Source organism: Primulina huaijiensis, chromosome 14 (assembly GCF_012295235.1).
Source record: "Primulina huaijiensis isolate GDHJ02 chromosome 14, ASM1229523v2, whole genome shotgun sequence".
In the NCBI taxonomy this organism is placed as follows: Eukaryota; Viridiplantae; Streptophyta; class Magnoliopsida; order Lamiales; family Gesneriaceae; genus Primulina; species Primulina huaijiensis.
Genome location: NC_133319.1, coordinates 19,616,214 through 19,641,241, shown reverse-complemented (window position 1 = coordinate 19,641,241; position 25,028 = coordinate 19,616,214). Strand labels below are relative to the sequence as shown.

Below are 25,028 nucleotides of genomic sequence, written 5' to 3'. Positions count from 1 at the left end.
GGGGGTTTGAGTTTGATTTGTGCATCTTTATCTCTTCTTTGAATTTTAGAACCATAAAAAAGTGCTTTAAGATGCCATAGTATATATTAATTGTTGGAATCCTTATATTTGATAGTGACTCTAAATAGTAGAAGATCTAAAAAGTTTAGGTAAAGAAAAATTTATATTTTCTTTCTCAATTTTTTTGTTTGTTTTAAAATTGTGATGGAAAGAATGTGAATTTCATTTAATCATTAATGCTTAGAATATGATTATGGCGTCTAGCATTTCAATCCTTAGCATTAGGATATATTATTTATGTTTGGGAAAAAAAAAAGAATACTAAATTTTGTGAAATATATCTTCTATTTGGATCACTCATAAAAAAATATTACTTTTTATTTCAAAAATATTATTTTTTTATTGTAAATATAGACATGGTTGATCCATCTCACGAATAAAGATCTGTAAGACCCTCTCACAAGATACATACTCTTCTTTTTTACATCTTATTGGTTTTTTTCTAAAAGAAAAGACAAAATAGTTAGTAAAATAACATAATTTTCTTATGCTGCTTCAATATCCTTAATGATTTTCTCTTTTTTTTTTGTTATTTTAGCGAAAATTATAGTTGAGTATAATGATATAATCAAAATCATTTAAATTGTAAACAACTGGACTAAACGTTATATTTCGACCAAAAGCCATACCTCAGATAATTTCATAAATCGATTTTCGTAGTTTAAACTAAATTTATTTCAAGAATAATTATATTTTTAAAATAATATTAGTGTTCTAATTTTGATTTACTTGTGTCTCAATCACTATAATTACATGCAACATTTTAAAATTATTTCTTTATAAACTATATGACTTGGAGAAGCAATGCTTTTGGAAAGGCATGTCTCCCACTCTCACTTGAGATTCCATCAGTTGGATAAATGTAGCCAAAGTGGCCAATGGAGCCCAGAGAACTGGCTCGCTTGAGGTTAAAAGCCGCCTCCACAAAGCCCAATTATTGCTAATGGGCTGGAAAAGTGGGCCCACGACTTTCAATTATTCAACGGTTGGATTCTGCAAATTTTGGGGTGCTTTTGTAGTTAGATTTGATTTAAGGTAGTGCAATGCAATTAATTTAATTCAATTGATTTTCCCAAATTATAAGTGTTTATATCACTAATAAACACAAAAACTCTTGTGAGACGGTCTCACGGATCAATTTCGTGTGTCGAATATCTTATTTGAGTCATCCATGNTTTTGATATATTGTTCATCTACCGCGCCCAACTATGTACCCATTAATGAGATGAAATTCATCTATTGAATATGATGAAACATATCTAAACTGTAAATTCGGATTAAATAGAGACAATAAAAATTATGGAGCCAATATTCGAATTTGTCAAAAAAAAATATAAATGAATAAATAAATATATTTCTCCACTCAATTTGTTGGAGGCATAATGAAAAAGTGCGTGTTGTTGTGTTGGCTTTCTTTATCAAAGGGAGAAATAGGTTATGTCTCCATAATAATGGCATTAAAAAAAAAAGACCCAAGCGTGGTGCTAAAAATCAAACGTTAAAAGATTAGGAAGGGCCCATTTTGTAAATAACTTACACTTTTTCCTTGCCACTTAGAAATCATTCCACCACTATTTCAAAAAATGAAAATAAATAAATAATTTCAAACTAACTCTTTATTTTTTTCAATGAAAAAAATAAAATTATTTCAGAAATCTCACCATGGCCATCATATACATTCTACTTAATAAATAAAATTACTCTTATTTTTAATAGTAGAAAATGGAATATAATAGTAGAAAATGGAGTTTAAATAACCTTAATTAGTCACCAAAAAATTAATGATTGAATATGTATCTTTTATAGTTTCTTTGTTAGTAAGGTATAAAAAATTGACCCCCACAAGAAACTAAAATAATAATTTCCCATCCCAAAAAGAAAAGGTCAAGAAAAAGATTAAAACCGAATGAAGAAAAAGAAAAAGAAAAAGAAAACAAGTTGGAAAAAAGGTGTGACTTGTAAGTTTGATAATCCAATTAAAATAGAAATTATATATATATATGTCAAAATAGTAGCTATTTTGCGATTTTAATAATTTTTGTCGTCAAATTTCAAATTTAGTCATTTATCTTTAAATGTTTGACAATTCGAGTTTGAAGTGTTGGTGTGACATTGCTTATGTCAGCCTCATATCGACGTTACATCTACGTCATGTCAAAAATGATTTTTTTTTAAAAAAAAAAACAAAGATAAGGGATTAATCAGACTGTAACTTGAGAGTATTGATAAAAAAATTATAAAAAGACAATATATGATAAAATTGAAATTTTCCACATATAAGTTCATAGATTTTACAATCTAAATAATGGTTAATAATAAATTTTAATAAAAATTGTCTCCCGTGATTTTTCAACCAAGTACAACTGATGAAAGCAAGTGGAAAAAAAAGTTAGAATCTAAATATGTATATGGAGTCTATAAATACCGTCATCCTCTCCAAACATAGTCGCTCCAAGAGCCTAAACAATATGTGTAGAAATAAAAGAAAATCGAGGGTTCAGGCCAAAATCTTCTCGTTCGAGTGAAATCCCTAGAAATTTTTTGAAAAACATAAAGAAAGAAATCAAACCCTCAAGTTGTTGGATCGAAAAATGGACATGTTCAAGTTTCACGACGTAAGAATTGAGAAAGCGAACATCTCGAGGTATCGAAAACTTGAGAGGATCGCCACTTTGTTTAGATTTGTGGAGCTGTGCTTTTTCTTGATCATCATCTCCAAGTTCTCCAGTAAGTTCCCGTTGTCTTTCAAATCATCCAGCGAATATTTGAGGGGTATCTCAGTCAAGTTGATAAGCCCGCGATTCGTTTTCGTGGTGGGAAACGTTATTATACTCGTGTTGTTCTTGAAATCCGGGGAATTCTCAGCCAAAAATGGCGGAAAACCCTCAGATCTTTACGAGGAGTACGTGGAAAAATGTCGAAGGGATCAGGAAACATGCGTTGCAGAAAAGAAGATAGCTGCAATAGCAGATCATGGGAATAAATATGGTGTTAGTTCTGATGAAAGGAAGATACACCGGTGTTGTTCTGATCAGAATCTCGCGAAAGCAGCCGCGCATGTCAACCAGCTGAGGCGGACCATGACGGAGGAGTACAGGAAAAGTGCTGCGAATCGCCGTGGTTCTTCCAAGCTGGAGGATGATATGAGCGGTGAAGAGTTCCGGAGAACGGTGGAGGCGTTTATAGCAAGGCAGCAGAGGTTTCTGAGGGAAGAAGAAGAGGAAAGTACTTAGAATTTTCCTGTCTTCTTTTAGTGTTAATAACATACTGTACAAGCTTGTAAGAGTGATAGCTCTAGTATACCTTAAAAAGTTGTAACAACTTGTATTGTGTAAATAGGTGTATATCTTTTTATCATAATCTGGATGTTATATTCAATAACGTCTAGTCGAGACTACGAATTTTGATCGAGAGATGAAATTTTAATTTTCGAAACTTATTTTTTCATGTAACATCGACGATCAAGCTCCCACATGCCTTCCTAGTTCCAAATCCTTCTTCGCTGAAATAAAGCTGAAGGTCTGATGGTTGTCGGGACCGACAATTACAGGTAAAAAGACGATCTTTGAGTTACATAGCATAATAATTTTATAGTTTAAAATATTTGAGTTATGCGTAAGTTCTTGATATGGTCATATTCCTAAATATGGACAAAAGTTGGGATTCTGATTATATCGAATGTACAGGTGAGAAATAAAAACATTTGTGTATGTTGATGTAAAAATGAGTTAGGTTCTTCATATAATAGACCCCAAAAAGTCGAGCTGGCTGGCCCCGTCTTATCGCGGGTTGTGGGTCGACCGTGCCGCTAGCCCACTTTGACATTTTTAATTGGATAATCTTAAACTCCCAGTAGTTTCATGGTAATGAATCTAATGATCCACGAGATTTATGCCATGAAAAGAGTGGAAAAGTCAGCAAATTACTGGTACAATAAATTGAGACCAAGATTGGTCGTTCGTGAAGGGTTTCTAATACCACACAAACAAGATAAATTAACGAAAAAAGGATGGGGAATACGATTCTAAATCTTGTTCTACAAGCATATTATTCTTTATGATGCGGTGTTTACAGTAAGGATTTTGGAATTTCTGACTGTCAAAGGAGAAATTTATCCGAACTAGATGCTCGCCTTGCTACTCTGGATTCCGAGTCTTTAGAATGACGAAAAAGAGTTACCTTAAGAACTACGCCCCGGCAGCGAGTCACATACATAACCATTTAGTTTTTTCGTGGTGCTCCACCCCAGTCAAAATCCCAAAACAGTCTCGCCCGGTGCGGTCAGCTAGGATCAGAATGCTCTTATATTTCATTTAAGAACTTGGCAAGTGGAAATGATAAATGAAAATCGCGATTCCATATTCTTTTTTCTCAGATTTTATCTTGGTAATCACTCTGAGGCTTCATCCGAATTGAAAGTTTATTCATGGGAACTGAAGCTTGAAGTAAACAACACCGGATTTCTCTCCACAGGAGAGAATAAATTTTAGCAAACGTGTTCCAAAAATGCAATTCAGACAACCAGAAAAAAATTTCAAATACAGCGTCAAGAGCAGAATGCCACCAAGAAATCAATCAGGATCCAAGATTGTTTACCACTTGAATGCTGTAAAAAATGACAACACGCGCGTTTTAAAGGCCTTCAAAAAATCTTAAATGGTCTTCAAACGTCTCCCCGTGCCTGATCTTGGACACCGATCCATCATCTTCAACCTAGTAAATGAATCCAGTTTCAGCATGTAAGAGTGAAAATATTTTTAGAGGATTCACCAGTGACTAAAGAGAAGTGTGACACTAGCTTACGAACCCAGTATTCGGGTGGACGCATCTTGAGATTGTAAGTCGAAGCCATGCTCATGCAGTAAGCACCAGCATCATGTACGACCAATCCAGTTCCCTAAAAGCAAGAGCAGAGTACAGTGAGACTCAGAAGATAAAGGCATGATTTATTGCACGAGAAGGGTTAACTAGTTACCCTATCAGGCGTTGGTAATTCCCTATCCTTCCCCAAGAAATCTGCAGACTCGCAAACGGGGCCAACCACATCAAAAGTAGAAACCTCGGCACTTGGAGATGGAGGGGACACCAGTTCTATGTGCTGCAATTAAAAATCAAGTGAAAAACAACAGCTTAGTAAAATTTTGTGGGGCATGTTGTGCTGCTAATTCAACACAACGATAAAAAACATGAAGCTTGCATGGTTGCACGGTTTAAAAGATTTGACTTGCAATATTGTCATTCAGCTATTGCTTTTGGTACATCAGCAAGTGCTTGATTCTACAAGTTTTATTTTATTGTCTCAAGTTACAGAGCAGGAATCTACGGCAACATCCAGATGAGCAAAAGAAAAAAGTGGATAGGAAAGTGATTTGATTAAACTCAAAAACCATATTCCAATAAATTATACAAAGATTCAAGGATGGGACAAAGAACTCTAGACTAGACCTCATGAAACTCTATATGAACGACAATGAAGGAATGAAAGACATTGGATATGGAGTAATTTACCCTAGTACAACCTAAAGGGGGGTCGGGTATTATAAAACCTGTTATCTGACCCATAACCGTCCTGATAAAAACTGAATACCCATTACCCTACCCATACCCATTTAACATTACCCTAACCCGACCCAAATGGGTTGGGTACGGGTTGGATGCCCATTCTAATTTCTACCCGTACCCATTGCCATCCTTACCAAGTAATGCTAGGCATTGTGTGATTGGCAAAGAGAGCATTAAAAACTCACCTGGTAAGCTCCATACAAACTTGGGCGGATAAGTTCTGCCATGCTGCCATCAATCACTATAAAATTTTTAGTCCCGTTGGTTTTAACCCCAGTTACGCGATTGACTAAGCAGCAAGAGTTGGCTATAAGTGATCTTCCAGGTTCAATAATTAGATTGAGATTTCGTGAAAGAACCAACTCTCGGACCTACAAAAGATAGCCCACAAATGGTCATGGCACTGAATCCTCACCAACGTTCAGGGATGGACGATGACAAGGAAAATAAAATAAGAACTGAAAAAGAAATTTAGCTGCATTGATATTCTCATCTATAAATTGTGTGAAAATGATGAAGGAGATTTCATGAGTAATTGTCTTGGGATGAATGAATTATGTCATTTATATTAAAATGATGGAAGAGTCTCCAAGTGTTGGATGGTAAAAGCTGTAACTGAACTTACGGTATCAATAAGGTCTCGAGGAGTTGGAAGAACTGCTCCAGTATGATAATAATCAATCCCCAGACCGCCTCCAATGTTTAAGTAGTTTATTTCAAAACCTTGAGAACGAATCTCGTCTATATAGTTTACCATCAAGACAGCAGCATCTCTAAAAATATCCACCTGAAATATCAATAAAATTATGAAATGAGAACTGTTAAGCAAATATTAACAGAGATCTGAGAGCTATCAAGAAAATAGATGAATAGAAGTTCCCCATAAAAGACAGTATAAGCAAAAAGGTACACTGTGAAAATACCTTCGTAATAGTAGACCCGAGATGACAGTGGGCCCCAACAAGCTTGAGTTCATTAGGGTGTGCCTTCACAGCATCTAAGAACCACTGTAGCTTCTCATTTCTAATGCCAAATTTGGAATTCTTATTTCCTGTGGCAACGTAAGCATGGACCTAATAAATGCAAGCACTATATGTTAACTGGCAAATCACAAAAACAAGATTTCGTCACTTCAGCTATCACAAAGACTCATAATAACAGTAATTGGAAACATATTTAACTAAGTAACTAGGAGGAAGAACTTGAAGTAGAAAGCGAGCACTAAGAGGCAGGTCCACACATAGTGACAAATTGGAAATATCCAAGGACAAAAAATTATTGACAGGTCTGGTTTCAAGCAATCAAACAACCAGATTTGCTTCAGGAATCAGTTCTTTGTACCTGAGGATCAACATCTGGATTGATGCGTAAAAGCACATTAACTTTCTTTCCAGAAATTCTTGAAGCAGCCACAATGTTTTCCAAATCAAATTCACTGTCAATGTTGACAAAAACCCCTTCTTGGGCAGCCAAGACAAGGTCTTCCAAGATTTTCCCATTCCCATTAAAGACACACCTGAAATACATAATAATAAGACACTATTCGGCATTCGCGTGCTTAGCACAATTTTGTGCAAAGCAAGAGTCAAAGTGTAAGAGAACCAAAAGCACGACAATCATTCTGCATGTCTATTATGCATTCCGGACTTATTTCATTCTAATTCTACTTTACCAAAGGGAGTTAGAACCAGATGAATGGAGTAACCACAAGTATACTAGTGAGACTAAAACAACACTGACATTTTTCAAAGGGTTTCAATTTCAAACAATCGTTATAGGTTTAATAAGCATTCAAACCAAGATTTCTTAAGCTTCATAGCATTGTTGCATCTTTTTAACAAAGCAAATAGCAATAGAAAAGAATTAAGCATCCAGATTCAACTAGTCAACCAAAAAACTAGACACACGCACACATTTACAAAATTAGACACCTTCAAGTGCAATTTATAAGCAAAATGACATCATACACCCAAAATAACTTCACAAGCTACAATGCACAAAAAATCCTTCATCCCTCTAAAAAACAATACAAATTTTTTTTTCCGATTTCTTAATCCATCTTATAAAACTAATAGATTCAAAAGAAATTCACGTTATGCAGTTTGCAATACAGTTTCACAATCTAGATGGAACCAAATACAATATCATGAAGAAAAAACAATCAAATAGAGAAAAACCTATAACTGCTCACAATAAACCAAAAACAAAAAAGTAGTAAGAAAAACAATAAACCTTGTAGGATCAAAACCAGCACGGAGAGCCAACTTCAGCTCGTTCCCACTAACCAAAACAGCCCCACATCCCAAACTTCGTAAATGCTCCAGAATCTTGAGATTGTTATTCGCCTTAATTGCGTACCCAATAACCGAAGTCAACCCCTCCAAAGCTTCTCTATACGCCTCAACATTCCGAGTAATCTGAGCTTTGCTGTACAAATAAAAGGGTCTTCTTTCCACAACTTCCATGATTTCCTCAACTTTGACTCCCTCACAACACAAGAACCCATCCTCTGATTTCGTGAAACAGTGCTGAAATTTCTGGGTTTTGGGTTCTGCCGGGGACAGAACTGCCTTCGGAGAACGGGCTTGTAGAGAACCTGCGGGTGCTGAAATGGGCTTGGGTTTGAATGGTAGACTTGAGTGTATGAAAACTAAGTTTGAATGGCGTGGTTTCGGGTAGAGGGTTTTAGGGGTTTGAGAGAGGAGATTTGAAGCCGCCATGGTTGGAAGTGGAGCAAGAACCAATGAAGTGAGGTAGCAAAGACTTTTGACAGTGGAAATAAAAATTTCTTATACATCATATTATTTTTATAATTATTAGAGTTTTTTTCTGGGTATGTGTATAAACACACACTAGGTAGGCGAAGGGATGTAATCGAGTTGAATACTGTAAAGCTTGAGTTTAGTTTGTTTATTTTAACGAGTCTCATTAAATGAGCTCAAACAAGCTTTTATCGAATCAAACTTCGAATAGCTCACAAACGATTTGACTCATTTACATCCATGGGGCACCTCAAGAAGTCTTACCCAAGTTTGGAGTCCATTGTATGATCATTTATATTTTTTCATGATAAACCTGTTAATACAAAAATTATTATATGCATTAAAAAAAACACCCATAAACATGTATGTTTTACCTTTTAGTAATTTAATTTTAGAACTTTATAATAAGCTTTCTAAATATATATTAAGAAATAACAGCTTATGATTTTTTATTTAAGAATTCAATACATAATTCCAAAATTTTTTCATTAAACTAATTATTTTAGCAATTTTTTTATTTATATATATATTTCTAAAAAGAAAATTATTTTATATTTATGTATGTACTACACGTGTGATTTATTTACCTGTGGTATATCAAACAACATGCTCAAGTAATATATTAAAATCACAGCTAAGTTATAAAATATTACGTTATTATGTACAATTATACTATTTTAAAAAGTACATCTATGAATATATTACAAAGGTATATCAAATTACCACAGTAATCCTTGATGGGAGAAGGTATGGAAACTGCGAACAACTGATATTTGTTTGGGCATGAGCAGGTGATGATGTTATAAGTTCTCCTATTGGCAATCAGCATTTTGATGGTTCATAAAATGCCCAACTGCATCTTCAATTCTAGGTATGCTTGCTCATCGATGCATGAGAAAGTTCAAGAAAATATCGCGAGAGTCAACGTACAACAAGCCTTAAGTCAGGGTTTTTTTTTTCCGCCGAAGTGTTGTTAGTTGACAGAATATCACCAAGCTAACCACTGAGTTCTGCCCGAGTCAGAATCATAGGGACAAGATAATTCCCATATGGAGAGTCGAATATTCTGTAACTTGTCATGCAGCAGTCTTGTTGTGCTTCAGCTACAGCAAAATCCTTTGCTTGTTGAATTCTTGAATTGACATGGCTTGTATGAAAGTCGTGAACCTATATAGTTGTTGTGAATGAGATAACTAAATTACAATCAACATAAACTGAAGTTAAAGAACAAGAATGGCAAGAAGAAAATGCACATTTTTGATTTATGGATAAGCATCATGACCACGTCTTGTATTTCCAGTGATGAGAAAGCAAGTGTATCTATATCTTAATAACTCTTGTATTTCCAGTGATGAGAAAGCAAGTGTATCTATATCTTAATAACTAATAAGATTAGATACGTAAAAGACTCAACCTCCTATAACCACTTACATTATATCGTGTGTCAATTGAATTGCCAAAATTAACATACTTATGAAATTTAAGTCCGATATCAATGATGGTTTTGAATTACCTGATTCCAAGAATAAGAGCCGCTTCCCTCTTAGTCATTTTGACTGGAAACCTCCTTCATAAAATTTACGCATTCTAACAGTTGGCGGCCTTGCCTTGAATGCTTGCCAGGCTTGAATTCCATATCTACCAACATAAGCAGTAGCAGCGATGGCTATTCCTACAATTAAGGGTGAAGTCTGCTGCGAATTTCAGCTTTCAATTTTTTACTTTGTGGGCAATTATTACTTCAAACAACAATAAAAGTAATCGTTATCGATAGCCGATCTATCTGTATTTACAAGTGATAAAGTCAAGCCATTGATGATGTAGGAGGTAAATCAGAGTTATGTGATCTTGTATGACATAGTTAGTGATGGGATACTACCTAGCAGATAATATATATCCAAAGTGGTCACTCCAGTGCAAAACATAGTTAGTGATGGGAGCTACCCCATTGGCTAAATTAACAAAGAGATGAGATTTTGACAACACATTAATGTCATTGTTTGAACCTTGCAAACAAAAGTATGCATGCCATATCCACAACTCGTAATCTGCTACGGCCTCCAAAACTATTGTTATTTTTCCGTTACGACCAACATATTGTCCAGCCCAACCTGTTGGACATTTTTTCCACTTCCATTGCATACAATATAGGCTTCCCAGTATCCCCGAGAATCCATGTTGTTTTCCAATAAGAAGAATCCTTTCAATGTCCTCAGTATTGGGAGACCGAAGATACCAGTCACCAAACACTTCCACCACAGCCCGACATAATCTTATTAAACTTTCAATCGCAGTAGACTCCCCAATTTTAATATACTCATCCGTTGAATCTGCAGCCATGCCGTATGCTAAGATACGCATTGCAGCTGTTATCTTCTAGTATGGGGACAACCCGGGCCTCCCCAACGCATCTACTTTCTATACGAATTAATTATCATGTTGTTGAACGGATTCCATAATTCGCAAGAATATCTGACGAGACATTCGAAAACGTCACTTGAACATTGATTCATTGTACACTGGAGACTTAGAAAAATGGTCGTTGTACAAGCGTTGTTCAGCGGCTAATCTGTCTCGATTAATCACAACACGGCCAGGGATCGAGCCTCGAAGGTGCAAATTATTACATTCTTGGAAGTAATTGGAGACAACGATAGCACTGTTTATGAGTTGGCTTAAAACTGTTTGCTGTTCGTCTATGCGATTTAACTCATTCTTTATGTTGACACTAGGTTGATCTTCGTCGTTAGATGACTACGAGGACGCGTAGAAAGAAAAACTTGAAGGACTTCTCTCATGAAAATTCCATTTTGAGCAAGATGAGTAAATTATCAAGAAGCCATTGGTATTTAAATAAGTGATGACTTGGTTTTCGCATCGAAGCCATGAAAATTAGTTTTGTTCCGCAACAACTGATTGGGCTTCTTTTGTTTTCGCATCGACTTAGTTTTATTTACTGCGTTGAAAAATATTTGTCGCGGGATATGCATTTCCACTAAAATCCAACTAAGGGTTGTCTAGTTGCAGTTAGCTGTCACGTGTTGTCTAGTCGCAATCAGAGACAACTCATCTGTCAACTCTTGTCTATATACTACCTGTCACGCTCTATGCATTTCCACTAAAAGCCAACTGAAGGGTTGTGACGTTGCAGTCATCTATCACGGGTTGTCTATTTTCTAGCAAAGACAAGTCATCTGGCACGAGTTTTCACTCACTAATAAAGAAACTCTGTAATATGTCAGAGATGCATTGTAAAAAAAACTGCAAACAAATTATAAGTTTTCAAAATAAGTTATTTTAAAAAAATGAAAAATATATCATTTTTTATTTCACTTATCCAAAATATTTTTATATATTTTCTTAAATCTTATTTTATCATCACTTCTTAAATCACTATTTTATCTATTTTTTCTTGATTATTCTATGAGTGGGTCTCATGTGAGACCGTCTCACAGATCTTAATCTGTGAGACGGGTCAATCCTACTCATATTCATAATAAAAAGTAATACTATTAGCATAAAAAGTAATAGTTTTTCATGGATGACCCAAATAAGAGATCCGTCTCACAAATACGACCCGTGAGACCGTCTTACACAAGTTTTTGTCTTATTCTATACGCTGTCAAACAAGTTATGAGCTATTATTTATGTTCGATGCAAATTCAGTTTATATTTATTCCTATAAAAGTAAAAATTAAATATAAAAAATAAAGCCAATATGAATTAAACAAATATAGAAACCAATTTATTATTTATCCTAAATCCATGGACCAAAAAACCTTATTTAAAGTCTATATATTTAATATTAATAAAAAAAATATTTGGGCTGACGATCAATTAGTGGAGCTCCACTCTGTACATTTCGAAACGGCTTACCTTTTCAATACTAATAATTAAATAATAAATGGATTTGGTCACTTCAATCGACATTGGTCTTTCCAAATCATTTTTTTGTTCATACGCTCACAAAATATATTAATTAGCTTGAATTTCTTTTTAAAAAAATTACAAATATTTTTATTTGTATGTTCATTTCACTTCCAATTCAATATCAATTTTTTATTTTTATTTTTAAAATTTAATCTAAATTTCCATGTTAATAAATATTTCAGCATCGTTTTTAATAAATAAGCTTAAAATAACAATGACAATCTCAATAATAATGCTGTCCACTTAAATCGAAAACATTTTATGTAAAAATCAACTATATATACACAAGATCATTTATATTAATTTTTTTAAAAAATGGATTACAATTTGATTTCAATTTAATTAATAGATAAAAAATTATAAATAAAAAATCGAAGAGACAAAGAACTTAGTTTTATTATCTTAAACATAAGGGAAAGCACTAGGACTTTTCAATTAGTGGCTTGCATTATTAATGGAAAAGATTCAGCTGTTGGGGACAGTCAAATATAGGAATAAAAAATGGCAAAAACTTGTGTGAGACGGTCTTACGGGTCGTATTTTGTGAGACGAATATCTTATTTGGGTCATCTATGAAAAAGTATTACTTTTTATGCTAAAAGTATTACTTTTTATTGTGAATATCGGTAGGATTGACCCGTCTCACTGATAAAGATTCATGAGACCGTCTCACAAGAGACCTGATCATAAAAAAATATATTTACAAAATCTCTTTAATTTTAATTTTAATCTTTATTTTTTAAAACCTCTCCAACGAATTCTATAGCAATTGTATTGATGGTGTTTTTCCATTTTCAAGAAACAATGTGAGTCATCCTATAATGGGCAGCCATTGAATTTTGCCAATAATACGGACGACACAGGCATTTCTTTCACTGGTAATTTTTTTTCTTTTTGGTTTCTATGAATCTCTCTACCCTCAATAGCCCTCTGGCTCTTAATTAATCCCCAGAAATTGTTCAAAGTTGAGCTCTTAAATTTGCGCAAATCATTTTTTTCTTTGCTAATATTATGTGTTTCTTGATTTATAAAATTTATTTCTGTGTTTGAACATAGAATGTTGAATGTGTTTTGATTCCACCATTACTATTATCATCATCATCATGGGGTTTGATCCATTTTGTCATGAACTTTGCTGTTGTCTTCTTTCTTGAATCGTAGAATGTTAAATATTTTTCTGCATTAAAATAAATGAAACCATTCTTCTATGAAATTTGAAAAACGGCTGTTTGCCGCTTTAACAAATCTTATAAACTGTACAGTAGCCCGAACACGACATTTGGGTTGCTATATCAGCATGTTTGATTGTTGCTCCACGACAACGATTGAAAATACAATATTTGTGGATGATAAGTTTTGTGCCAGTTTCGTGTTTAACAGAAAAAACTGTAAATATTCTGACTCAATTGACCTCGTTAAAAAGTTGTAGGCCAGCTGCAAGTTTGTGGCTTTTGGGACTGTAAATATTGCTCTGCAAACTTGCAAACTGTGTGATCATGAGTGACACAATGTCAGGACCTCTCGAACTCCCTGTTAGGCAGAGTAAGCATGTTTTTCGCATGTATCCTACGTTTCTTCTTCGAAACAGATCAAAAAATTTAGTTGTGGATACGAGTCAATGTGATTTTTGTGTCAAATTCTTTGCAGGTCTTGAGAAGATTGATGTTGACAACTTGGAGGATGAGAGGAAAAAGAGGCTTGGATCCCTCAAGAAGAAGGCAATCAACGCCTCGACCAAGTTCAGGAACTCCTTGATCAAAAAAGGGAGGCGTAACAGCAGAGTTATGTCCGTTGTGTTCGAGGATGAGCATGATGCCGAGGAAGTACAGGTCGTGGATGCTTTGCGTCAGGTTCTGATCCTGGAAGAATTGCTCCCTTCCAAACATGATGACTATCATATGCTATTGAGGTACCTTCCTTTTTCATATTACAAGATTTCTGTTTCCAACACGGTACATTTTTTATAATTATGTTCACTTATCCGTGGTCAGTAGTTGATTCGAAAGGTTGTCCGATTGGGTTGAATCTCAGGCCTCTCAAATGATTGAGCTGGCCTCATTTTAACAAAAATCATAGCCGATCTTAATGATACATTTCAAATGTTTCACATCATGCACCAACTTTAGCGCAATTTCTCGATCACTCTGTCAAATGGACAGCAAAACAGAATGACAAGAATAATTAGTACTCCCCGGACTTCATCACCTCAAATAGAAAATGAGTTCCGGCTTACAGTGATCAACCGCAGAGAGAGCCTTTAGATGAAAATAATGAACAAGAAACTTTCGAGAAACAAGCGTAAAATTAAGAATGTGACTTTAAACACAAAAACAGAAGGTGGTTCACGTTACATTTCTCGGACTATACAGGTTTCTGAAGGCCAGGAAATTTGACGTTGAGAAAACAAAGCAAATGTGGGTTGATATGCTTCAGTGGAGGAAGGGCTTCGGCGTCGACACTCTTATGGAGGTACTTATAATCATAGTACACTGCAGACAATGATCTCTATTGATCGAATAATCAAACATTTAAAAGATATTTTGGACTTCCCGGTTTAAAATATTTCAGTCACAAATTTTCATCTAGGACTTCGATTTCAAGGAGAAAAGCGAGGTCTTAAAATACTATCCGCAAGGGAATCATGGTGTCGACAAGGATGGCAGGCCAGTTTATATTGAAAGGCTCGGGCAAGTGGATGCAACCAAGTTGCTGCAAGTCACGACCATTGATCGTTATCTGAAATATCACGTTCAAGAATTCGAGAGGACGTTTAACGACAAGTTTCCAGCTTGCTCCATTGCAGCCCAAAAGCACATTGATCAAAGCACAACTATTCTGGATGTACAAGGAGTGGTACGTATCATAGGGCGTCTTGAACGTTTCTTCACCTCAAAATCATTAGTTTGTCATAGCGCTGGATGCTTTGGTTATACCTCTCCCAATGTTAACCTTACAAGATAAGGCACCGACTTCTTTTAACAACTTAGGTTTTCATCTAAGAATGTAAATGAATCCAGCTTGACTCAGCGAGTTTCTTAGCCGCCTCTAAAAATCCAATTAGTAGTTGAGATTATCGAATTCGAGTCAAACTCAAAGCTCAAACTTTTGTCAAACTAAATTTGAGCCCAAATAATTTTGTTCAATAGTTCGTCACGAGTTTCAGTGTTTTATTAATGTAATAGAATTTATATTAAACAAATATAATTCGAGACATGAGATTAGTAGTTCAAACAACTAACAAACATTTTCAGATAATTCGAGCTTAAGCTTTTATTCAAGCCAATGATATTAAATTTTTTGAGCTTCTAACCAAGCTCGAGCTCGATTTTAATCAGAAAAAATACAAAGTAGTTGATAGATGAATCCACTGTGCCGAGTCTCGTTTGTGATATTAAAACTTTATATTATCTAATTATGATTTAGGGACTGAAAAACTTCAACAAGTCTGCCAGGGAACTGATTCAACGTCTTCAGAAAATAGATGGAGATAATTACCCTGAGGTATATGCTTTCCTTTCCAAATTAAATACGGGTTGTTTTGGTTTTTAATTTTAGAATTATATTGATTATTGACTTCTCATGAATACCATATANTTTTTTTTTTTTTTTTTTTTTTTTTTTTTCAATTTTGAATTTCAGACGCTATGCCGCATGTACATTATCAATGCAGGATCAGGATTTAGGCTATTGTGGAACACTGTCAAGTCATTCCTTGACCCTAAAACCACTGCCAAGATTCATGTAAGCCTCATTTTAGCTCTTCTAAATGACACTGTACATTCTTGTACAGATCCAACCTCCACATACTCATTCCTTCTGAGTAGCTGGTTTTCTAAAAATGGTGATGTCCACACGAAGGGAGGGCGTACACGATAGGTCTCATATTGGTTAAGAGATCGTTCTTAGTCCAATTATATGGTGGGAAATGGCTTTATGGGAACTGATTAGGCCGAAACATTTTGCTTGAATTTCGTGAAAATCAAGATTCAAGCTGCTATGTTTCTTCTTACCAGGTTTTGGGTAACAAATACCAGAGCAAGCTGCTTGAGATCATCGATGCGAGGTAAATATTCTCCAGAAATTCAAATACTTAACATTATAAACGAACCTTTTCTTGTTAAGGTTCCGTCGTTGAATCTGTTATTTTGCTCTTGCACAAATCAGTGAGTTACCAGAGTTTTTGGGTGGAACTTGCACATGTGCTGATAAGGGAGGCTGCATGGTTTCTGATAAGGGCCCCTGGAATGACACTGAAATTATGAAGGTTATTATTTTTTGCATCAAATCTCTACTGTGTAAGTCTGCACATCAAGAATTCTCTAATTTTGTAATTATTGTGACTTCAAGATGGTTCGCAATGGTGAACACAAATGCTCAAACAAGATCTCAGCCAATGTCGATGAGAAAACTATTTCAGAAGATGACTGTGCTCTCTCCAAGGTATGCCGTCTTGAAGAGATATTCATAACTTTCATTCTTGAAATTGAAACCGGCCGCTACTTATGAAATATGCAGAATGTGAAGAAAAACCACTCGTTTAACTCAATGACAAATTCTCCGAGAGACTACTTTGCACATCCACAACTTTCCCCCGTTCGTGAAGAAGTAAGTGCGCACAACGATTAAACATGGTAGTATTACATTCGCTTGCTGCATCGATCCAATGTATAATCATGCTTAGGTCTTGTATAATCTAACTGAGATCAAGGCACTCGATAGATATCACTTTGCATATAACAAAATTAGATTTCTCAAGACATAAAGCAACAACCAAGCCAGAATTCTTGTTCAAGAAGAGCCAAATTATTAAATCATAAAAAAGTTCAGGGCTGTGAAAATACATATGATCCAGATTGAAAAAGGCAATCATACAAATGTAAAAAAAAAAAAATGAAAACAGATTGGAGTTGATTGCCACTGCTGCCCCCTCTCTCAATTTTTGTTTTTGCTTACCATATCATCTCTTTCAGTTCATAAATGTACCTCCACTTCAAAGAACTAATCTTGAGGCACGGACGTTCGACTTTCCCTACTTGACCTATCATTTGTTGTATTCTAAACGAACCACCTTTCTATAGATAATTGGATTATCAGTAACTGATAAGAATTTCTCCTTAGGTGACCAACAACCATGTCAATGCATATGAATCTGATACATATGCTCAAACGGTTGACAAGACTGTTACTGCAACATGGATAAAGGGAGGATCAAAACATGATAACTTTGCTGTTTCTAAAGGTACAAAATCATCATTTGTTCAACATTTTTCCTTGGATTTTGACTAGGAACAACTTTTTACACATAATCGGGTGGTTTACCCATATCTTCTTCCTACATCAACAGACAATTTCCCTGTGCATGATGCCTGTAAGCCTTCGAAAGGACTTAGCAACTATCTCTTTGCTGGAGTGATGACCTTACTAATGGGCGCTGTTACTATGGTTCGTATGAGTCGTAACATGCCTAAGAAGCTCACAGATGCTACACTCTATTCTAGTTCTATGTGTGATGTTGACACAATGATAAACGGTTCCAAAAATGCATGTGAGTTACCTGGAACTGCCATTTCAAGTGAAGATTACTTTATGATGATGAAACGCATGAGTGAACTAGAAGAGAGGGTAATGGTTCTCAACAAAAAGCCAGCAGTAATGCCTCCTGACAAAGAGGAGATGCTAGATAATGCTTTGAACCGCGTAGATACTTTGGAGCAAGAGCTGTCAGCAACCAAGAAGGTATTGACTAGATTTTTCACTTTTTTCTCACATTTACGCATGCAATGTAGATCAGAGCCGCTCATGATCTTGCCATGAAAAATCAAAGTATTTTACCACTTAATTCAGAGTAGGTTGTTTACTGAAGGTATGTCTTCAGTGAGGCATTATCTTGTCACTGAAGTTGGTGATAAATCTTATTAACACTTGCTACCATTTGACATGTCTCGCATGACACTATGTTCTAGTAAGCTTCGAAGTCATGAGGTGTGACTTCCGATCAGTACAGCAAATAATGCAACTCCAACCGTAGCAAAACATAAGAATAGATCTACAGCTCTTTTTTTTTTTGCTGCTTACAGTTCTTTTAAGTGTATCGATTCTTGTTGAATAATCTGAAACTCATGGGAGACACAGATGATATTGATAGATTTAATTAACCATTTTAAAATATTGAATTTACAGGTTCTCGAGGATGCTCTCTTTCGACAAGAGGAGGTCCTTGCCTACATAGAGAAGAAAAAGAAGAAGAAGAAGAAGTTCTTTGCTTTCTAAGTGGAGGAACCTAAACAAAACTGAGTTAGAAAGTGTTGCGATTCTTTTAGAGATGGTGATTTTAGACTCAAGAAACACCATTCTTTGAACTCCCCACATATTTTATGTTCGCTCCTGTTTTGCTAAATTTAATGCCTTTGTAAATTACAAGGTTTGCTACTTGTGTCTTGTGCTAGGGTTCTTTGGCGTTTTAGGATAGCTTCCCTCCGTTGGCATGCCAAGCATCTTCTTTCATGCCAGCATCTTCTTGGAAAGGCCAATTGAATACTTTCGGTTGTGTTAACCTAAAAAATATGTTTGATTTTGTCAATTAAAGATTCTATTAACTGCTTTTGCTTATGCTTGCGAGTTTGTATGGTAATCACAAATCTTCAAATTTCAGAATGATTGTTTTAATAGAACAAAATAACTTGCAGTTGCACCTAAAGATAGAGCTCTTCAACACAAGAATAATTTCTCCAAGATAAACAACCATAACTTCAAATAATATTCCATGTATCTCACATAACATCATTCAAGAACACACCGAACAAAATGTTTGCAGAAAAAAGATGCATACATGTATGCATTCAATAAAATTTCTCACCAAAGATAAGTCTCATCAATGAAGTTCACAAAGCCAATTTTTCTCAAAATTATGCTGTGCTTAAGACATGAAACCGAGACGAAGATAACCTCAACCCTCGAAGCTCCAACTATTAACCATCTCACCAGCAAAACTTTTTCTTCTGGAACATGAAGCAGGAGGCAAGTCAGCACCAAACCTTACCAAAGCCCCACGATAAAATTAAAAATTTTACGAAATAAATTCATCTTGACTCACCCGATACTTGGCTTCTTGACCGTCTATATAAGCAAGCAGATCATCTTGCATCATTAAAGCCTCGTGCAGAGCCTGCTCAAATACAAATTTAACTCTCATTTCAAAAGCTTCTGAAATATGAAGGTTACGTAGATAGGTAGATTTCAGAATAATATATCTTGAACAATGGAAAGACAAAATACATAACACACCAAGGGAGATGAAACGAATGCATGCATATTGCAAGGCTTTTTTAAACATTAAATAGGGACGGGCTTTGTTATCGGGCATTAAAATTTGTGGGCTTGAATTATTTTATGTTATATATGTATTATGTGCACAGTTTTCACAGTAATAACATCATACAGGATATACTGGGGATTTACCTTTTTGGTTGCAATCAACTCTGCTTCTAGGGCATCCACCCGGCAAACAGCAGCATTCAGAAGCTCTTCTTTCTCGTAGGGCATCTCAGATGGTTTTGCCTGAAGAGAACTGACCTTGTCTTCAAGCTCGCCCAACCTCTTGAGGACAGAAGATAGGAGATCTGTCTCTGTAAAAACCGGTGTTGGCGATGGTGGCCGGAACTCCTCTTTTAGCATTGTGTCAAAGGCAAATCCTTGAACGGTTAGTTCATGCTGTGACGAAGCATCACAAAGTTTCTTGGAAGCACGGAATGATATTGAACGGAAGAACATGAAAAGGGTCATGAAGAAAGCCATAAGAGCTGCCAAAAACCGAGCCTGCGACCCTTTTGGTGTGATTTGAGAATCCGGCAGTGGAAATATCTCTAAATTAAAATTTACATTAACATCCTAAATAAATATAATTTTACATGGAAAAATAGAAGTAGGGACATCATGAAAGTATTCCAGGTATAGCAAATGGAGAAAAAGTCTACCTTTAGAAACATAAGACTTTGTGGGGCTTGTTTGCTTTTTCCATCCAGAATCAACAGCCTTGTCGACCATGGGAACATACTCATCATATCCTGAGAAGTTGCCAACATAACTAGCCATTCCAGTAACCTTGCCCTGGAATAAGAGAAATATTTTCACAATAACTCAATAAAAGATAAAACAACTTCAATTTTTTAGCGTTTAATATAAAAGTAAAAATAAGTTAAAGTTTAACGTATTTCTTTATTCCATATTTTCCAAATTTACTATGATGGAAAAGGGACAGTGAAACATGATGTTCCAGAATTTATGAAAAAGTAGAGATATCTACCACGGCAAACAATTAAATCGTATGGCCAACAATAAATGAACTTTACATTCATCCACCTAAATAGAAAGGGCAAAAAAGAGAAACACAGAAAGGACACAGTGTTCGTCAAGCAATACAGGACAAATCAGACTCAGAAAACCATCTCATTCACAAAAACTGCATTATAGCCATGAATGTTTAGGATTAACATTACCTCCTCACGAACTGGAGTCAACCGAAGATGTGCATAACTCCTAACGGCTTTCGGTGAAGCAACGTCTTCAGCATCAGAACCAGATTCTGCTGTAGAAGTATCACTGCCTTTCAGCTGCTCCAACCCCAATAAGCGTATACTAATATCAGTCAACTCAAGAAAGTGTGTTCCAAGAAAGTAAAACCAATGCAGAATCCTTACCCTTGCGTAATGAGGCTTAGCATAGACTACCTTCCCCTCACTATTGATAATTTTAACCACCTGTCGGGCTCGTCGTGTTTCACCATTAAGCACCATCTGGAGAGCAATGTCGATCAATCATTTTTCTTTAAAATGAAGCTAAATAGTTCCTAGAAAATCTCATTAATGTATCACACAATCTATGACTTTAAATATCCAGGTAAGTCAGGACCTTCAGTATCTCTGGATTCTTCCATGGCCCTTTATCAGAGCGAAGGCAACCCCCTTGGTCGGCACAAGTACACATTCCTCCCAGAAATTCAGGCAGTTCACTGCACTGGCCCAGATCAAATGTTTAGAACTGTTCTGAAGGGATCTCAGTAATAGTTTTCTTTTTATGATATCTAAAATGATAAAATGGGTATCTAACAAAAAATAATTTTCTTAATTTTCACCTTGCATCTATAATTTCAAGCAACTTGTTTTGATATTTGTTTCCAAGAACCTGTAAAAGCGATCGTAAGACTAAGATACAGATCATCACACAACTAAAATAAAAGTTTCCGAATGACAAGAAGATAAGAATCAGCCTACGTGAATCTTAGTGGCAGTCCTGGGATCTACAAAATTTTTAACAGTATTCCACAATAGCCTAAATCCCGGACCAGCATTGATGATAAACATTTGATGAAGTGTCTGCAGAAAGGTATAACGTTGTGACAACAATAAATTAAACATAATGCAGTAACTAAGCTAGAAATATGAATGTTACTTCAGGATAGTTATCGCCATCTATCTTCTGAAGCCTTGTAATGAGGTCTCGAGCGTTCTTGTTAAAGTTTTTCAAACCCTAAAAAAACAGAATAAAGATACAACTCTTCAAAAAGACAAAAGACGATGGATTTTTGAATCAATATTATTAATAGACATGCCAAAAGGAGTGAAACATACCACACCATGAACATCCAAAATTGTTGTACTTGAATCAATGTGTCGCTTTGCAGCAATTGTACATGCTGGAAACTTGATAGCAAAGCTTTTCTCAAATTCTCTCACATGGTATTTTATGTAACGGTCAATAGTGGTAACTTGCATAAGTTTGTTTGGCTCAACTTTCCCTAATCTTTCAATGTACAATGGCCTTCCCTCTTTATCAACGCCATGATAGCCATGGGGGTAATACTTTAAAACTTCATTCAACTCAGCGAATTCAAAGTCCTGATGGGAAACAAAATTGATCCATCAAATATTTATTAGAACATTTTGAACACCAGTAAAACAGGAAATATACTGATCGACAATTAAAAACAAGGAAAATTATGTATCAAGTCCGGCTACCTCTGCAATTGTGTCAGTCCCAAATTCTTTCCTCCACTGAATCATATCAGCCCACATAAGCTTTGACTTTTCAAGATCAAATTTCCTTGCTTTCAAAAACCTGTAGCAGATGTCTCAAAGATGTTACTAAAAATTTTTTCACAGCAGGTAGGAAGCAGGTTTCAATTGTTAACCCATGAGTGCAAATGTCATCGGTTAGTTATCTCCAGAGAATCTTCGGACAACTAAACATGCATATAACCACCTCCACTAAGTAAGAAATAGAGTATTGTCCTAAATGTCTTTGTGCCATAATTGTTTTAAAGTAAGGATGCGCAATGCAAGCTGAGCCAGCCAAGCTCGGGGTAAGATCATCGGTAACCCCGATTGCAAAATTTTTGAGCTCGAGCTTTTCTCAAGGTTCAAGAGCCCATAATCTAAATTTACAATGTCACGACTAATTGATAAACATGTGCATACAACTAACATAAAGCCGTCACGAATACTAACCTCAACATCATATGATAATCATCAAACTTTTCTGGCAACAGCTCATCTAATATCAAGGCTTGTCGAAATGACTCAACAGCTTGCAATTCTTCAGCATCGCGAATATCTTCAATAGAAACAGAACTGACTCGGCCATCACTCTTTCTTCTTCCACTTTTCTTCTTGAGAGAATGCTTGAATTTAGATGATGCATTGAGAGCTTTCTTTTTCAAAGAACCAATCCTCGTCCTCCTTTCATCCTCTGAATTCTCAAAATCAGATTTCCTTTCTCTTCTCTCATCATGTGCAGATGACCCTTCAAAGCCTGTTTACAAAGAAAATACATGTGCAGGAAGAGGAAAAAAATTATGGACAGTATAAAGAAAAGGAAAGCATGATCTACACAGTACGCATTGTTTCGTAATAAATTTGTGTTATCTTAGAAGGTCTGCATCAACTAATTTAACAAGTGTAAGTTGAACAATGTATCACTAATAAATCCCATTCACAAAATGCCAAGTAAGAGTGGTTCACCAATCAACCACAGTCTCCCCTATGACAAGAAAATACATGCACATCAAAACAGAACATTCAAACTTTAACCAAGTTTTAAAACAGGCCTAACCGTTTAAAGACTCTATAGAACTCCAATATTAGAAATGAATTTCAAGGAAAAATAATGATTTCAAAGAAGTATCGAAAAAACACACAAGCAGACAATTTTTTACTGTTGCAGAAGAATATGTAACTAATAGACAAAGTAGCCACGACTTCAAGAACTAAGGTCTTCTATAACAAGAGATTTGGTCGGAAAAAAAAAGTAAATAATGTTGCTCCTCGGGAAGGGATATCACAATTCTAATCAAGAATCCGCCATTCAAAACCAAGTAAAATTATTTAAATCAACACACAGAATGACATCAAGATACCCCAACACCAAACTCAGAATCTTAAACAACACAAGCCGAATCATACACATCATAAACACAATTCAGTAAACACGAAACCCATAAACCTCGAAGTCAACGAACTCCAAAAACAAAAAAGCCACTTACAAGGCCTCGCAAACCGATCCAAGGGTCCCGACATCCCGATTTCTTTATCACCAAAGAAATTCTCAAGTTCTCGATGATCGAACAATCAACCGAACGATCCAAGCATCAAGCCAAATCTGAAAAGCTCGAGAACCACACCACAATTCAATTAAATTCAACAAAACCCTAGAAAGAAAAACCCATGATCGAAAACTCCAGCAAGACTTTTTTTTTACCAAAGAAAAAAAACCCACCTCAAAAACTATCGGCACGGATCACGAGATCGAGTAAATGCATAGTCATTCGTAACGGTAGTCGATTCAATTAAGAGGAAGAGGATAATAAATCCAAAAAAACGAACCGTCTCAATTTCTTTATATCAATTTACGATTATAAACAAGCAAACATACGAGTAAGAATCGCCGTTTAATTGAGCGACGGCGATTTCAAAGTAGAGAAACGAAAAGGGGAGGACGGATTCAATGCGGGAGGCGGTTGTTGTAGTTTAACGGGCCGTGGAGTGGTGGCCCAGTACACGTGGCAGGAGGAGCGCGGTGGGATGAACAATCTGCTGGCGGTTGTTGGAGTAAATTGCCAAAAGGACTTTGAACAGTGATTATTGAGTAATGATTCCGTGACCGGTCTGTCATTTTGTACCCTGCAGTCGTTGGATCAGTGGCCCCACATATTTTAATTTTGGATATATTACTCTATATTTTTTATTTTTATTATTTTACTAATTTAGTATGTAATTAAAAATTCAGTTGTATAACAAATTAATTTTTTTTAAAAAATCTCTATTTTAATCTTTTTATCATAAGTGTAATGGTCTACATAATTTCAATTTATAATTATACAAGTTTGTGTTCAATATAAAATTAACAAAAAATACTTGAGTTTGCAAGAAAATTTACTTTTGTATAAATAACCATATGGACATTTAAGTAAAAAAACAAAAAGTCAATTAATTAGCTACAAAAAATTATGAGGGATCATTTTTTTTTTTTGTAACATTCAATTATAATGAAAAATGATACAAGAAGCTACAGGCCAATTGATTCTTAAATACTTTAATATAGTCACGCAACAAAAATAATAAAAATTAAGACATCAAACAATATTTTATAAATGAAGAAAATTTAAGAGTTATGCTATAATCGATTTAAATCGATTATTTAAAAATAATGGTTCGGTCTAAT

At 35.3% G+C, this 25,028-nt stretch overlaps 4 protein-coding genes across 7 annotated transcripts; 2 read left to right on the top strand and 2 right to left on the bottom strand.

Annotated features, from left to right (window-relative positions):
* Positions 1–2,651: 2,651 nt before the first annotated feature.
* LOC140958065 (uncharacterized) lies at positions 2,652–3,293 on the top strand. Its single transcript, XM_073415460.1, has one exon. The coding sequence runs from the start codon at positions 2,652–2,654 to the stop codon at positions 3,291–3,293; it is 642 nt and encodes a 213-aa protein (XP_073271561.1).
* Positions 3,294–4,462: 1,169 nt separating this feature from the next.
* Positions 4,463–8,404, bottom strand: LOC140957753 (diaminopimelate decarboxylase 1, chloroplastic-like). Its single transcript, XM_073415131.1, has 8 exons — positions 7,855–8,404; positions 6,964–7,138; positions 6,546–6,695; positions 6,248–6,409; positions 5,808–5,993; positions 5,036–5,158; positions 4,868–4,957; positions 4,463–4,773 (listed from the first exon to the last, which is right to left on the bottom strand). Exons 1-8 carry the CDS (start codon positions 8,340–8,342, stop codon positions 4,693–4,695), a joined length of 1,455 nt encoding a protein of 484 aa, XP_073271232.1. The 5' UTR covers positions 8,343–8,404; the 3' UTR covers positions 4,463–4,692.
* Positions 8,405–13,091: 4,687 nt separating this feature from the next.
* On the top strand, positions 13,092–18,941 carry LOC140956548 (phosphatidylinositol/phosphatidylcholine transfer protein SFH3-like). Of its 4 annotated transcripts, none has more exons than XM_073413326.1 (14): positions 13,092–13,192; positions 13,738–13,856; positions 13,962–14,223; positions 14,684–14,783; positions 14,901–15,167; positions 15,738–15,815; positions 15,954–16,055; positions 16,328–16,377; positions 16,479–16,578; positions 16,662–16,754; positions 16,830–16,919; positions 17,433–17,553; positions 17,659–18,050; positions 18,495–18,941. In XM_073413326.1, exons 2-14 carry the CDS (start codon positions 13,811–13,813, stop codon positions 18,582–18,584), a joined length of 1,791 nt encoding a protein of 596 aa, XP_073269427.1. In that variant the 5' UTR covers positions 13,092–13,192; positions 13,738–13,810; the 3' UTR covers positions 18,585–18,941. The 4 variants fall into 4 exon arrangements, with proteins under 4 accessions (XP_073269427.1, XP_073269428.1, XP_073269426.1 ...); XM_073413327.1 differs by having other exon boundaries at positions 13,106–13,192; positions 13,744–13,856; XM_073413325.1 differs by having other exon boundaries at positions 13,149–13,278.
* Positions 18,942–19,048: 107 nt separating this feature from the next.
* LOC140956547 (phosphatidylinositol/phosphatidylcholine transfer protein SFH8) lies at positions 19,049–24,433 on the bottom strand. Its single transcript, XM_073413324.1, has 15 exons — positions 24,084–24,433; positions 23,851–23,966; positions 22,817–23,120; positions 22,328–22,427; positions 21,941–22,207; positions 21,762–21,839; positions 21,584–21,685; positions 21,445–21,494; positions 21,222–21,321; positions 21,011–21,106; positions 20,810–20,923; positions 20,288–20,420; positions 19,773–20,176; positions 19,408–19,479; positions 19,049–19,312 (listed from the first exon to the last, which is right to left on the bottom strand). Exons 2-15 carry the CDS (start codon positions 23,882–23,884, stop codon positions 19,292–19,294), a joined length of 1,875 nt encoding a protein of 624 aa, XP_073269425.1. The 5' UTR covers positions 23,885–23,966; positions 24,084–24,433; the 3' UTR covers positions 19,049–19,291.
* Positions 24,434–25,028: the final 595 nt, after the last annotated feature.